This window comes from Rhagoletis pomonella, unplaced genomic scaffold (assembly GCF_013731165.1).
Source record: "Rhagoletis pomonella isolate Grant_MI unplaced genomic scaffold, Rhpom_1.0 Rhpom_scaffold_00003, whole genome shotgun sequence".
NCBI lineage: Eukaryota > Metazoa > Arthropoda > Insecta > Diptera > Tephritidae > Rhagoletis > Rhagoletis pomonella.
The window spans coordinates 82,065,921-82,082,512 of record NW_023458557.1 but is presented as its reverse complement, the minus strand read 5'-3'; the positions used below and the strand labels follow the sequence as shown (position 1 = coordinate 82,082,512).

At 31.3% G+C, this 16,592-nt stretch overlaps 1 protein-coding gene across 8 annotated transcripts in view; it reads right to left on the bottom strand.

Moving 5' to 3' along the window:
- Positions 1-16,592, bottom strand: part of LOC118735677 (sushi, von Willebrand factor type A, EGF and pentraxin domain-containing protein 1) — a 101,885-nt gene that overhangs the window by 44,050 nt on the left and 41,243 nt on the right. For all 8 annotated transcript variants that reach the window (XM_036465590.1, XM_036465585.1, XM_036465592.1 and 5 more), the window contains one exon: positions 13,531-13,781. In XM_036465590.1, the coding sequence (XP_036321483.1) occupies positions 13,531-13,657 (127 nt within the window). In that variant the 5' untranslated portion in view covers positions 13,658-13,781. The remainder of the gene's footprint in view (positions 1-13,530; positions 13,782-16,592) is intronic.

The following is a 16,592-nucleotide window of genomic DNA, read 5'->3' as shown; positions in this document are numbered from 1 at the left end:
TAACTACATACATATGTGTGTAAGTAAGCAACTAGTTAGCAAAAACATCAGCATTGGCAACACTAACCAATTTTTGTTTGAAAAACCAATCACGATCATCAACAGTACCAATTCAATAATGGCAATCATTCATTTAGCTATGTAGTCAAGCGGCCAAGAACAGCTGCTGTGTACAAACGCGAAAATACTTACTAGTAATAATAATCATACAATGATCACAATGAAACCTGTTAACCTTGGCAAGAGTTTATGCCACTTCTTCTGTTGGCGGCTACGGTTAGATTTGTATATGTATAAGTATAGGTTTGATGTGTATGTGGCAATGTAGTATGTATGTACATTAGACCGTACCGTATATACAATTATGTATACAGAATTTAATTTTTTTTTTAATAGATTTTTTTCAAGTGACCCATTCTTGTTTTTAGGCACCAGATCTCAGTGCTTACTACCCTAATGCCAGTAGATTATAGCTCATCAAAAGACAGTGAACTTTGCCAGGGCAGTATTTTGATTATTAGAGTAAAACTATTTTAAACAAAATTTTTTTATTGCCGGATGCGCATAGTTGTCACTAAAAATTTAAAAAGGCCACGACGAATTTGCCCCAAGGCTCGGTACAATTTTTTTCCGAACTTTAATTGCAACTCAGATGTGTACAGCGAATTTTTTTTTTACCGTTTGTAAGGTGGTGCGCTCTAATGTACATAAGTGTATCTACGTAAAAATCTGACTTCATATTGCAGGCGAATTGTGATTAAAAAAAAACTAATATTTATACATATATTTAGCAAGAGTGGTATTCATATACATAAATATACATACATATATATATATATATATATATATATTGACTATTGATTACATGTATGCATGGAAGTGTGCATGTGCGCATATGAAAGATTAATACAAATTATTGCCAATCTAAATGTCACGACAAGCTGAAAAGCTGTGTGACATGAAGAATGTTTTACGGTTAAAGACGGTGCATGGAATGCTTGTGCCTATAATTTGAGTGTGATATTGAATATAAAAGGAGCATGAAAATGTTCTGTTATTGCTTAAAATGTTTGTTAGAAAAGGGTATATTACTGGATACACAAACTTCGTCGTGTTTTATTAAAAAAAAAAAAAAAAAAAAATACCATTTCTAACCATTAAAAATTAATTCATCGAATCAAAAGGAATAAACAGACAAATTTCTTCTAAAAAGAAATAAAAGTTCATAAATGTCCAAAAACAAAAATTAAGAAGATGTGAAAGACCCTTTTCTTCAGCTAGTTCTGAGAGTTTCTGCCAGTTTAGGCATTTTGCTCTATAAAAAACTACTCATCCCATTAAACATACATTAGAGTGGTCCAAAAACATAAAGTCGGAATTTTAATGCTTGAATTTTAATTTAAATAATTAAGAATATCTACGCACGTTCTATGATAGTTGATTTTTTTTTTTGAAGTCAGTTGAATACCTAGAATCACGCAGTAACACTCAACGGCGTTGCAAGAAAGACTGCTACGTACGGTAGAATAATAAAAATAAAAAAACTAGGAAGCTCTGGCACTGCACTCAAACAAATTCTTAATCTTAACAAAATGAATGCCCCTGATTGTGCCGATAGCGCAAAACATCTAAAATCATTAACTTAACAAGCAACCAAATTATTTTGTTTTTCTTTTATTTTTTCTACATTTTTCTTTCGCCGGCCAACAGACATACGAACACTCCTGGCTTATGACACGAAACCGCCGTTGATGTGAATAACTAGTATGAACAGTTAATTGCTAGAAGAAAGCTAGTAGCAAATGGACAGTTAATGGCCGTGGCAGCATTGGAATGAAGTCGGTGAACCAGCGATGGAGAAGCGGCAAAGAAAGCTGATAGCAAAATTGTAGATGCCAATGAAGCTTAGCGTCAAGCTGAGATAGTTTCGCTAGAAGAGCATTTTTTTCTTTGTTAAATATTTAAGATAAGACTGGAATGAACTGAAAATAATATATAAAAAATTTGTATTGAATAAAGTGAGAAACACTCGAGAATGCCAATCATACACAGTTAACTAAATTGGCAAAACAAATTTGTGGAATAAATATTTTCTAGTTAATGTTAAAAGTAAGAGACATGCATATCGTTTAACCAAAGTAGAGGAGTTCTAAGAAAGTGCCACTTTATATATGTACATATGTATGTACATATATGTGCCTCGTTAGGTAAAGAAGTATTAAATTTTGAGGACTGTACTTTTTTAATGCCTCGACATATAGATCCAACTATGGTGCTGCAGCCATTGTTAGCAGCCAAATAAAAAATATTAAAAAAAATATATTTTATTGGTATCGTAATAGTAGGAAAAAATGCAAAAACTAATAATAATATTTTTTAACAGCGTTGCCATCTTCTTAAATTTCTTGATTAAACTAAATGTTTGAGTTCAGTAAAATAATAAAAAAAATAGTTATCTAACGAAGCCTGGGCAAAAAATTGCATACCTGTAATATTTTCTTAAAGAGTTGCCACATACATGTGCGTTTGAAAAAAATTTTTAACATGGAATTTATACAAAAAATGGGAAGTTTACAGAGAAATACAGTTGTTAAAGCATAAGCAAATACTTATCAACAGAGCTAACACCTATTTAAAGAAATATTTTCTAGGCATGAAATTTAAAGGAAAAAATATAAATTTTAAAGAATGATACAGTTCTTGAAGTACTAAGGCAAACTTTTTAATACGGTTGCCAGCTACATGTGTATTTAGAAATTTTTTTTTAAAAATGAGATTTATAAAAAAAATATGAAGTTTACAGAAAAATATAGTTTTTGAAGCACGCGCAAATATTTATCAACAGAGCTGCCATCTATTTAGAAAAATTTATCTTTCGGACATGGAATTTAAATAAGAAAGAAAAAAGTTTAAAGTATAATAAAGTCTTTGAAGTATTCAGGGCAAAATTTTTAATAGATAAGAATACTTAAAAATTTAGTAATGAAATATGTATGTATATTCGTAAAAATATAGCAAACATTTTTGAGATAATATTGGTAACAGTTTTTACAGAGTTGCCACCCACATTTAGCTGAATCGTTCTAAATATATGCAAATGTATGTAAATACAGCATGAAATATATTCATAAAAAAAGGATAAGAAAATTAAACAAAAAATATTTGAGTCTACAAAAAAGTTGTATAGAGTTGCCAGCTGTATTTTTTAACCAATCCTTATAGAATGTATGCACAAAGTAAGTTAAAAAAAAATCTAAGTTTCAACATGAAATATATTCACAAAAGGTTTAAAAAAAAAATATGAAAATATTTGAGTCTGCAAAAAACTGCCATAAAATTACCTTATTAAATGTATATGCCAACGCATGAATAAAAAATATAACGAAATTAATGTAAAAAATAAAATCCTGAACGCTTTAAACCAAAAGTATTTTGAAGAGAGCTGCTCCTATTTAGAAATTTAATACTTATAATAAAAAATTTTAGTCAAGTTAGGTAATATTGTATTATAATATAGAGGCAATATGCGCTTTAATGTTGGAAAAAAAAAGATTTAATTTGAACTTCAAAAATATTCTTGCAAAAGCCTTAACAATTTATGCAGAAAATTTACTTTTAAAAATTAGAGGGTTGCCACCTAAAGTAAGAAATAATAATTTAAGCAGGTACTTTGCATGCAGGAATAAATTAATAATATGGGCGTAAAACGAACTACTTTTAAAAAATACTTTGGCCAAAATAATTATTTAAAGAAGTTGCCACCTTGCAAAAAAAAAGTTAAGTTCTTTAAATATGTCACATAAAAATTTTATATAAAATTTACACCAGATAAAAGTGCTGAAATAGGCATTAAAACAGACATATTCTTGAATAGAGGTGCCACCTATTAAAATGGTTAAAATTAAAAAAAAATTAAATCATGAAAAATATTTACGTAAAAAGTGAATGCGAAATTGCAATCTATAAATAGCTTTGTAGAGGGCTACCACTTTTTTTAAATTAAAGTCATCCAAATTTGTTTAAAAAGTATTACCAGATATTTGAAAAATACTTATAAGCAGGTTTGAAAACTTTTTGAACAATGTTTTTGTACAGAAGTGTGGCAACACTCGCCAGGTATTAGCCGGTATAAAATAAAGTTGTATTTGAACTGTATGTAGGTACATATATATGTAAGGAATTTTTGTCACAGAACAAGTTGAGTAGCTATAGCAATAGTGGCAACACAGACAGGAAACTAGTAAATGAGTTATCTCTGTGTTTGTTTTTTTTGTTTTTTTTTTTCATATGCAAATACAATTCATATGCAAATACAAGTATGCTAGCGCAATTAGCAACAAAAATGCAAGCAAAAATATTAAAAAAATTCTAATTTTCTGGGTCACACACACCTCCATGTACAAATCTGTGTTCGTATGGAAAAGTAGCTTATGTCGAAAGGTTGGCTTTAGTATAATGCGGCAATCCCTTTATTTTTTAAACGGCAAGGAATTTTTTGATGAGACTTAATAAGAATATTGACTTGCTAGTATCGGAACTATTTCTTCCACGTTTATTTGCTAAAAGTTGTTCAACGGCTTACCGCCAGTGAGTCATTCGCAAGCGTATGCTGCGAATGCCGATTTATACTAAAGCCAGCCTTTCGACATAAGCTACTTTTCCATATGAACACAGATATGTACAAGAACAACATTTTTTCTATCGCCTTAAAATTTTTTTTTTAATTTTTTCTCAATTTTACTAATTTTCCGCTTCTTTACGCAAAACAAGTTTTGTTCTCGATTTGTTGTGTGCGCTTTTCGCCGCACGCACACGCCATAGAAATGTATATAACTATTGGTTAACTGCTTAGGTACTACTACATACATACAAATATATACATACATAATTGCTAAACCGCAAAACCAAAAGGCGCAAAAGTTTACAAACTAAGCGATGCACAGAAATACATACTACATAAATACTGGTACATAAATATAAGCAAGCGAATTTACATTTTACATATAATGACATGCCTACATATTTACTGCTAATGGCTCGTTTTGTAAATTTTGTATGTATTTTGCTTGTAAGTGCTTAGGCAGGCGTGTAATAATTTATAAAATTTAGCTGCGATTTTTTTTCGCAATCTACTGCCATTACAGTGGCTTGTTGGCTTTTTTTTTTTTTTTTGTGTAGATAGTTCCTGCCGTTGCTGCTATTGTAAGGTATTGCGGAAATATGTATGTACGTGCTTTAATGCTTGAATAAGTTTCGTGTGAGCTTCGCAGTAACTACGACATAACTAACTAACTAACTGCCCGCCAGCCAGTCAACCAAAACCAGGCAACCCATCATTCAACTCAACTCATCATCACTTGGTGAAGTTGCGAAAAAAAAGTTGAATGAACTTTTATGCGTGAAATATGGAAAAGTGAAAAAGTGCCAAAGTGGTCACGTATAGCCAGAAAAAAATGGAGTAACGGCGTCAGTGCACAGTTAAAGGAGAGAACGCGGTGGTGACTTTCGCGGAGAGCGTTTAAGAAAAGATTGATAAAAGAATACAAAGAAATTAAAATACGTATTACATAAATATTATTTCTAGAATTCAGTTGCCAAAAAATTAAATGTAAAGCGATACGAGTATCATACACATTATTTATGCGAACTTATTCTATGGTTATTGGTAATTTTTTCTACGTTTAAATATTACTAAAATTTTTTAGATTTTTGTTTTGTATTATGTTTGAACGTTAATTTTAAATTTATTTAGTTAAGTATTATCGCTAAATTTTAGATTATTGGTTTCCCTTATCTTTGATCGATAGTTGGAAATTTATACCATCGTTTGATTATTATCGATAATTGCAAATTTCTGTTTTCGAAAATTTTTGATCGATAACATGAAATTTGCATGATTATCATAAATAAAAACCCAATTTTTTTCTCGTTAATATTTGATCGATAATTTTATTTTTTTTTTGTACAATTATTATCGAAAAATTGCAGACATCTTTCCAATTATGTTTTAAGGGTTTTTTGTGTTTATGTTTGATCAGCAGTTTGATATTTAAACTATCGCTTAATTGTTATCGATTTTTCCGAATATATTTGATCGATAACATTAAATTTCCATTATTATTTAAAAAAAAAAAAACACAGTTCTATTTCTCGATAATATTTGATTGATAATTTGAATTATTTTTACTATTATTATCGATAAATTGCAGCTGTTTTCCAATTATGTTTTAAACTCTTTTTTTTGTTTTTATTTATTTTATGAGTATCGATAAATTTCAAATTTTTGTTTACGTTTGTGTTTCATCGACAGTTTGAAATTTAAATTATTATTTGGTTATTATCGAAAAATTTTAGATTTATGTTTTTTTTTATGTTTGACGATAAATTTATATTTTTATACTGTCGATAATATGAAATGTTTTTGATTATTGTCGCTTAAAAATAATGTCAATTCTCGTTAAAGGTCATGAGTCAAATGAAAAAATAAGGATCTAAAATAAAATGGCTGCCTAGAAAAGACAAACCTGATAAACCATGTAGTTAGTGGGGATGCAAATAGGCATATTTGACAAGGAGCACGAGATCCTTCATACTCCCACTCTTCAAAACTGAAAAATCTACTCTACATTTCTTGCAACAGTCCATTACGGGTTTAGCCTGGGCTATTAGGACCGCTGATGTAGTCTCTCAGTAGCCCATAATTCAGCTCTATGCTCTTAAAAAATGAGATATGAGTGTGCTTAGCTAAAAGCTGTCGATGTAGAAGAAATCACTAACGATATACACAGTGCAAAACTCAAAAAGTGCTGGGAACAAGACCAATGGCATTCATTAAAAGAGGTTGAAAATATGAATAAATACCAAAGCATTTGTAAAAGTTGGCTCCCATTTCCATTTTATATCGATTGGAAGTTGTGAATTTAAGGAACAAAAATAAATAAGTAATGATTCTTTTTTTTGTTTTTTTTGGTTTCGCTCACGAATTTCATACCTACATACGTTCTTATTAGGGTCTTATTCCATTCCATTTCGCCATCTTCGAACTTAGATAAAAAAAAGAAATGGTAACCAACTTTTTCGAATCCTTTAGTACTTTTTGATTATTTGAACAGCTTAATCAAATGTGGGTCCGATTCCCATCACCTCCAACTTTTGGAAACTTGTTCCACAGTGTATATCAATAAATATGGCTTTTCCATTCTTTTGGTAGAACTTTATCATTATAAGACAGGTTATCGATAAGCATGTACAACTAATTATCGATGCACTTATCGCTAATTATATCGATGTGTTATCCACATTTTTATATAGTAAGTGCGCTTAGTGTGGTCGATGTAAAAGAAGTCAATAACGATATATCGTACATACATACGGACTCTTATTTCTTTTTCGATAACTTTATCGACATATTATCGCTATCATTGATAATACATTTATTGATGATTATATGGATATATTTATCTTATCGATGATAGTATCGATTCTTTATCAACGTCCATATCGATTTGCAATACCAATTTCAACGATAAAATCATGCCTGGTCAGCAAAAGAGAATTTAGGCCATAAAAGGACAGCTGTTAAGTGGATTTCTTACGCCTTGTATAGCTCCATGAAAGCCTTCTCTGATTTCCAGTGCAGAAGCTTCCTTAAAAAAATTAAAGATTTGCTTCTAATAAGGCTAAGGTGGTAGATTGAAGTGGCTACCTGCAACGAGTGAACAAATCAAGGACACTTAGGCACAGTGGCTTCGTTGAGGTACCGGTTGAGGAGCTCGTTTTATATCCGTAGGCTCTCTTAAAAAAATCTAACCAATTGTCTGCCAGGAGTCAAGAGTGCTTATTACTCTTGGATGCGCCAGACAGCCAAAGCAGTAATAGTGAAATGGGTGGCATAAGCCCCTCATTCTGGTCAGTTCTAATTCCGCTCATTTTAGTAAATCCTTTCTCTGTAGAAGCTGGGCCGGGTTTGTCAGCTATGGGTTCAGCTTGTAAACGACAATACGCTGCGTGGTTTGGGGGTCTAAAATAAAGATATATTGAAATATTTTACTAGTTTATCCCGCTGCCTGCATTAAGATTATCTTGCAGGCCTGAAACTGAAATCCTACGGTTGCTCAATTGACAGCTTTTATAGCGTCCGGGTAGTCATTGCTGGAAACATTTCTGATTCCGAGAAACCATAGTCTATATTACTCAATTATTTCATAAGCCTATTGAGAATTGCAGTCTTGCGGAAATTAAAAAAAAAAAACCTATAAGCGTCTTAAATACGTCTATCTTAACAGCAAGCAGCTAAACTCAACTACTCATAAGCTATCTAAAGGTTAATCACTTGTTTGTTGGCCTAATTTTTTACGACGCCTATCTAAAGCCAATAATTATTTTCAAAATCTTTCCATGCCCACCGAGACACTAGGAAATTAAGAAATATTAACCTCACAACCTTCTTTCTTATCTTTCTTACATATATAGCTCACTTAAGACACTCATCAATATTAATCGATTTGTCTGGCAGGTTTCGCATAGATACAAACAAAATTTACCAGAAGCTATGCCAGCTAACCGTGACTGCTGCAAGAATAGTGAAGTAGGTATTTATGTGGTATGTGGCAGCGGCTGGAACGTCTCAGTGTAGTTATACTCTACATACATATAAACTTATGCACCAGCGCGCGGTGTGATCACAGTTTGCCTAGCCTCATGCAATAACTGAACTTCAACGGTTGCACCAAGTTTCACAGTTTGACCTACATTTGCGCCACAAAAAAAAAAAAAAAAAAAAAAAAACAAATAAAAAACAGAAGAGATAAAAATGTATTCTTCACCACACTCGCCTAGTATATGTAGAAGCTACCACACTCGCTATCAACAACAAATCAATGTTATCAGCTGAAGAATCGTCAACCGGGTAATAAGTAACTAAGCAATGTAGCAACAGCAATGAGTAGCAGGCGCTTTAATAACCAAAGAAACAACAAAAAAAAAATGCTATGGCTGCACCTACATATTTATATACTTGTATGCAAGTAGCTGTAGTTTAAAGTGAAGAAGCAGCAGGCTCAGTCGCAGTCGCAGTCGCAGTCGCACCCAACCAACCAACTCAAGCCACCAACTCAAGCCACCAACTCAATTTGTGGCAACATCTTCTTTCAATTATACGTAGTGTGCGTGTGTGTGTGAAAATATGCAGGTGGGCAAGCCTGTAGTCATATACATACTGGCATAAGTGTAAGTATTTAAGTAAGTGTGCATCTGCACAAATTTACTTGCAAATTATTACAGCAATGGCGCCATCAGCTAATAAAAGAACGCGCCGGTTAAAGCGCAGCGCCGGCTTCGGCATGCAATGGCAGCTGTTGTTGCAACAAATAATATGTGGCAAATAAATATTTGCAATCATTTTTTAATAGTTGCAAATGTATAAGTGTAAACCATCAAGCTACCTTTAAAATAACACAAAATTTATATTTGTAAGCCTTTTTTTGAAATGCCTATGAGAAATGAGCACACGAATACATACATGTTTCTCCTTCAAAGTTTTAGCCAACTTCGAACAACTTGAAGAAGCTAGTTTTTACAACAACAAGTTGAGAAAATTAATTGCAAAATTTAAGTTGCTCGCTTAGTAAAAAAATACATAAATTCACAAAACAACTAAAACATATAAAAGGTGGCAACTTTCTTGCATGTATTTACATATCTACATATGTATGTAAACATGTATCAGCTAAAAAATGTGTGCTGCCCCACACGAAAATCATAAAATTTATGGAAAAAATTCCAAATAATGCTAATTTTTAATTTTTCAAAAATGATTGTCCACAAAAAAATTACGAGAAGTTTTGAGCTACTAAATATTCATGTTCAGTTTTTATTGGCAAAGAAATTATGTCTAATTTTTATGACCAAAAATTTATGTCCAACTTTTTATGACCAAAAACATGTGTTCGGTTTTCAACCAAAATTTATTTTCGTTCCTTAAACCATCCGGTTAAAAAACTTAAGTCAAGTTTTTAAATTACCATATACTTATGTCCATTTATTAAATGGCAGTTATTAAATTTACATACTTTTCTATATGTATATCAAACAAAAAATGTGCTTTCTCCTGCATGAAAATCATGAAATTTGTGAAAAATTACAAATACTGGCAATATTTAATTTTACAAAAATTTATGTCCACTTTCATGTCCAGTTTTTATTGCCAAAAAAATATGTACATTTTTTTGACAAAAAAAAAAAAATATACAACTCTTGGTCATAATGACCATAAAGTCAGTTATAAACCAAAATTTATGTTCGTTCTTTACATTAATTATCCAGTTAAAATTTTTTTTTCAAGTTTTTAAATTACCATACATCCATGTCCAGTTATTAAATGGCAATTATTAACTTTACATATCTATGTATCAGCTAAAAGATTTGGGAAAGTTGTGTGGGGGAACCACACGCAAATCATGAAAGTTGTGAAAAAAATCCAAATACTGTCTATTATAATATTTACAAAAATGTATTTCCACTTTTACAAAAACTTGAAATTGAGTGAAGTTTTAAGCTAATGAAGCTCCGTATTCGGTTTTTAATGGCAACAATACTATGTCCAATTTTGTATGACCAAAAATTTATGTCGAATTTTTTATGACCAAAAATTTATTTTCGTTCTTTATATGATTCGGTTAAAACTAAATTTTTGCAAGTTTTTAAACAAATAACAACTCATGTCCAGTCGACCAAACTTTATAACCAGTTTCTCGAAAGCTACAAATTTATGTACGTCCAATTGCACTACCAAAAAAATATGTCTACGTTGTAAAGTACCGTCGTTAAAACAACGAATTTATATGTTATTTTTCAGTATTAGAAAATGTCCAATTTTTAAATAACTATCACTTTATATTTGTGTCCAGTTTACAAATAGCTCAAAATTTTATTCCAGTCCTAAAAGCACGGAAACTTTAAGTCCAGTGCCAAAAAATTATGTTCAGTTTTTAAAATACCAAAAATTAAGTCCAGTTTCCAAAAAAGTAAATTATGTCCAGTTTTCAATAACCCAAAAAGTATATCCAGTTTTCAATAACCTAAAGATTTATGTCCAGCTTTTAAGTGACGTAAAACTTATGTCCAGTTTTAAGTAACCTCTCACTTTAAGGCATTAAGTTAAAGGAAGGCTACGAATGTGCTACATTGAGGCAAAGTATTTTGAGATAGTCTAGAAAAAATACTCAATTTTTTTATTTCATCTCAACTAGAGATGTGTGGCACCGTAGTCCATTTCTTACTTTAAGGCATTAATTAAAAGGATTTTTTTTAAGAGGCTACGAATGCCGCAAAATTGAGGCAAAATATTTTGAGATATTAAAAAAAAATTACTCAATTTATTTATTCAACTGAGCCAGAGGTTATTTTTGTTCGTGCGCCAGCCTAGTGTGCATACATATGCATATCTGGTAACTCACTGCACATGACAGCTAGCCAGTCGCACTGGTATTCCTACAATGCACCTTATTTATAGTAGTTATGCTTGTTCTTATTCTGTGCACTTGTTTTTTCGTTTTTACTCTTTCACTTAACTAACTCCATATACGATGAGCGCATACTTTTTATCGTGTTTAAAAATTACCGTTAAAAATTCTAGTTTGCAGTTTCTGGCTTTACAGTTTGCCTTCTTGCTGACTTCATTTCTCTAGCACAGCACGCCGTTGGAGGCAGTTACATACGAGTACTAATAAATACATACATACATACATACATACATACATAGTTGTTGTTTTTGACGGCTGATCGATGTTGATTCTACAAAACCAGCTCCACTATGCCCGCATTTCTAGCAGCACTTGTACTTGTTGTTATCTATTCACGCCGCTAGCAACATGTTGCCATTGGCGGTGGTGTTGTTGGTAGTGTTGTTAGTTGTGCTGTTAATACTGGTGGTAGTGGTGGTGGTGGTGGTGGTGGTGGTAGTGGTGGTGGTTGGGAGTCTTTAGCAATCGAACAAGTGTTTCGATAGCAAGCAACATGCCCGCCGCCTCGCTTGCAACAGAAGCTTGCATTTACATTAAGTTACGGCATATGAATATATGTAAGTATGTATGTAGAGGCACACTGGCACAAACCCATACGTATGTACATATATCTTTACATATACAGATCAAGCTACATGCTATACCTCCCCACATGTGATTCTACAGCGGAATGGCCAGCGGCTTCATATAACTGGTGCATTCTATAGCACATATGTATGTACATATGTACACGCATGAGTTTGTATGTATATTAGGGTGGTCCTTAAATCTGGAAAGCAAATTTTTACATAGTACTTCGTAAGCCTCAACCCCATACGTCAGTGCTACTATAGTCGAAGATATCACATATAAATTTTGGTCCCGATTGAAGTCGGTTATGGCGTGTCACACAGGGGTCAAAGTTCAGATTACTTATGAAAAAAAAAAATTTTTAATTTTTTAAGTCCATTTGACCCTTTTGCCACACGTCTTAACCGGCTCCAATCGGGAACAAAATTTATATGTGATATCTGTGACCGTGGTTTTACCGATTGAGGGGGTGGAACTGAAAAAAATCGTTCATTTGATTTTTTTTTTAGGATCGCCCTAATGTATATATTAAACTTACGTAGCCATATACATACATGTAACTGTAACTCTGCATGTAAACACAAACTTACAGAATTTTGTGCTTACTATATATGTAAGTACATATGTATACGTACGTCGTACGTATAACCACCAAAGCCGCATCGCCTTATTTTGACTTGCCATCATTCACTCCGTCACTCAATCAGGCTTTGGTGTAAGTTACACACACACAGACTTACTTGCGAGTATAGATATTGAGCCCAGTGAGGTAATTCTGAAGTTATAGTTATGCTTAATATAGAAAGTCATTAACCAGCTAAATAAGAAGAACCACCGACAGGCAATTCTTTTAGCCTTATTTGTGTTGTTACGCATTCCATTAGAGAAAATTTAGAAGCGTAGGAAAGCGGTGACGAGGAGGCTACATTTATGTAACTTTACATTACATTAGTGACATAACTTTAAGAACTGTCGTAAACATAAGCCACATAAGCCTTCTTCGGTGGAGAAGGGGCCTCAGAGGTGATATGTCAGTCACCATGGACATACCAGGCATAGCAATATGAACTAAGGATAAGTATAAGATATAATACTCTAGTGTTATGTTTCTGTCCTGAGAGATAGAAGGAATCATCAAGGCTGAGGGATGATATGCAAGTGGACCTTATACTTAAATGTCGTAGGGAAGGCCAGTGCTCTCAACTGGTTATTAATCAGGTCAAACCTAACTCATGTGGCCAACTACGCAGCGTTGGCTCTGCGATGGTAGTATGTGAATACAGATTGGTCAAGTGTAAGGCTCAACGCACTAAGCCCTTTTTTCTTAGTATAACTTATCTAATCTAGTGTAGTTTAATCATAATAAATAAATAATCATAAAAGTAGCCCATCAACTAAATATTATTATCTGCGGAGCAATTTTGCATACTGTACTCACCATTTGGACACGAGAATCCCTCTTCAATAGCTGCATATGTTTTCGTTGTTTTCGAGGTAATGACTAATAAAACCAGAAAATAAATAGCGGACAGCCATTTTAAACTGGCCGCCGTTGAACCGCTCATTTTGCGATGCTTTAACCACTTCACGCCGTCTGATTTATGCGATTTGCAGCCAGTTTAATTATTTTTAATATGTTTTTTTTTTCTTTAATAAACACTTTTAAAGTTGATTACTGGGAAGAAGACGCTGAAAGGGTAAAAATAAATAATATGAAAAATTAGAAAAAATGTGGCAAAATATTAATTATATTAAACAACTTTTTTGGAAAAAATATAGAATACAAAGTAAAATAAAAATAAAATGAAATAAAGTAAAAAATACAAAAATAAGATCGATTGATATACAGACATACATGTAAAAAAATAAAAAAAATTTACTAATTAAGTAAAACAATCAAATAAAAATTGCTTAAATTCAAAAAAAAAATAAATAAATTACATACAAAAAACTAAAAATCTTAATAGAGCAAAAAATTTTGGAAAATTAATTGGAAATAATTTAAATCAAAAAATTAAAAAATAAATATTTTAAAAAATATATTTGAATTAAATAAAAATAGTGTTATTAATCCCCAGTTTCCCCAAACAGTTATCGATAGGCTGTTACAACTTAAAATTAAAAATTTTTCGAACAAAATTGTGTAATTTTAAATATTAAGAGACTGATAAATTTTAAACTGAACTCGAGTGAAACCAGGCATAAGACAAACAAAATAAAACTAACTAGGAGAAAACAATAACTATATACAAAAAAAAAAAAAAAATATTAAATTAAAAAATAGTAAAATAAGGTGAAAAAGAATAAACTAAATCAAAAGAAAAGAAAATCAAATACATCAAAACGAAAATAATGTAAGATAAAGCAGATAAATGTAAAAAAAAACATAGTGAAATAAAATAAAATGAAAATTAAATAAAATAAAAGAAAACCAAAAAGCGAATAAAAAAATACAAATCAAAATAAAACGGAGCAAAAAAAATTCAAAAATATACTGATTAAAATTTAAGAAATTTAAAGTATGAAATAAAAGAAAACATAAAATAAAATAATGAAAAAGGAAATGAAATAAAACTAAATAAAAACGGCCTCAAGCTCAATTAAAATTATTTAATGAATAAAATAAAGATAAAATAAAAAAAAAAATATTCCGACTAACTGATAACCTCCTACTTTTTTGGAAGTCGGTTAATAATAAATAGAACAAAACAAAGAATGATAAAAAAGTAAAATACAAATACAAAGATTTCATAAAAGAGTGTTCTGCATAAATAAATACATAAAAACAAAATAAAATAAAAATAGAAAAATTTTATAAAATAAAATCAAATTAAATTTAACTAAATTTAAAAAATGTAAAAATAGAAAATGAAAACAGAATAAAATAATATAATATAAAACTAAATAATATAATAATAAAGTATTAAAATAAAAAATTTAATTAAGTTCATAATATAAAAAAGGCATAATTAAAAAAAATAAAAACCAATTAATAACCAACAAAATGAATAAAATAAAGTAATACAATAAAAACAACAAAGAAAGGAATAAAATAAGATAAAATAACTGAATTAATAAAATAAAATGAAAAAATTAATTTAGCTAAATAAAACTAAAATAACCAAAAAAAAACCAAATTAAATAAAAAGCTTAAAATAGAATAGAAAGTAGTAAAATAAAAGAATGAAATAAAAAATTTTATAAAATTAACTAAAATAAAACTAAATGAATATAACTAAAAAAAAATAAAACTAAATAAAAATATTAAAATCAAGCCCCTTCTAGTTTAAAATGTAGTGTGGCATTTAGCACTTAACCGATGAAGTTAAATTTCAAAACAGGCGCACCGACATGATATATACCAGATGACTCACATATCAAATGTCACACACAAAGCGCCGACTCATTTTTTAAAGAAAAAAGTGTTTTAATAGTTTCGCCAAGCACGTGCACGCCGCTTTACCACATACATATGTACATATTAAGCGAGCTGCCATACATGTACATATATTAAATGAAATGCAAAAACAAATCAACAGCAAGGCAACAAAAACAAAATAAACAATGAGTGTGCAACAGCCTCATCAAACATATGTAATTTCACTTCGATTGCAACGCCTCCCAATTTATGCGGCTTTAAATGGCTCATTACTTCACCAGCGAGGAGCTAGAGACCTACATATACATACGTAGTAAGTATTCAATACTCTATACATGCATTTGTGGCTAACTGCAAAATAAGTAATTTTAGAAAGCCACTTCCAGCTATAACTAATTGTAAGTTTGCCAATTGAATCTTAAATTAAAAATCTGCAATGGTAAAACTTAAAAATTTCTACCACGTACTGAATGAAGAAAGCCACCAAGCGCGCAGCCACAAATGGCTAATACTGTTTGTGGTAAGCAATTAGCTATATATGTAAGTAATACATTAGCAGGTGTACAAAAACCAGCGATTGCTTAAATGAAAAGCTTTAATTTCATAGCTGCCTGCTGCTGTATCGAATTTAGACGTTTACTGTTATTTACACCCTTTTTAGCAATTAATTTAAATTAAATAGAAGCATCATTAAAACTGGTTTGCCAAATACATGCATATCTACGAAGCGGATGCATATTTTAGCTGCACATTTTTTTTTAATTTTTATTTTATTTTATTTTTATTTTGTGCTTTTCATTCCCTCCCCACACCGATGATCTCACTTTAATAAAGTTCGTCGCCTAACCTTCGCGCGAGTGCAGCAGGAACAAAAGACTTAAGCAGCGAACGCGTCGCTGACCAGACGTCCAACAGACAAACAGACAGCTGGCAGACAATTGAGACGGTGGCTATCAGCTGATGCTATTGAAGCTAGTTACTGCCGCATTGCTGTCTCTGTTTGTGTTTGTTTTAACTGTAGATAGTACTTACTGCCAACGCATAACCTTGCAGCTCGATATCCACTTGCAGCGAGCAAGCGGTGCGTGACACTATAACGTTTTGTAGCGCTAGTTTGGTGT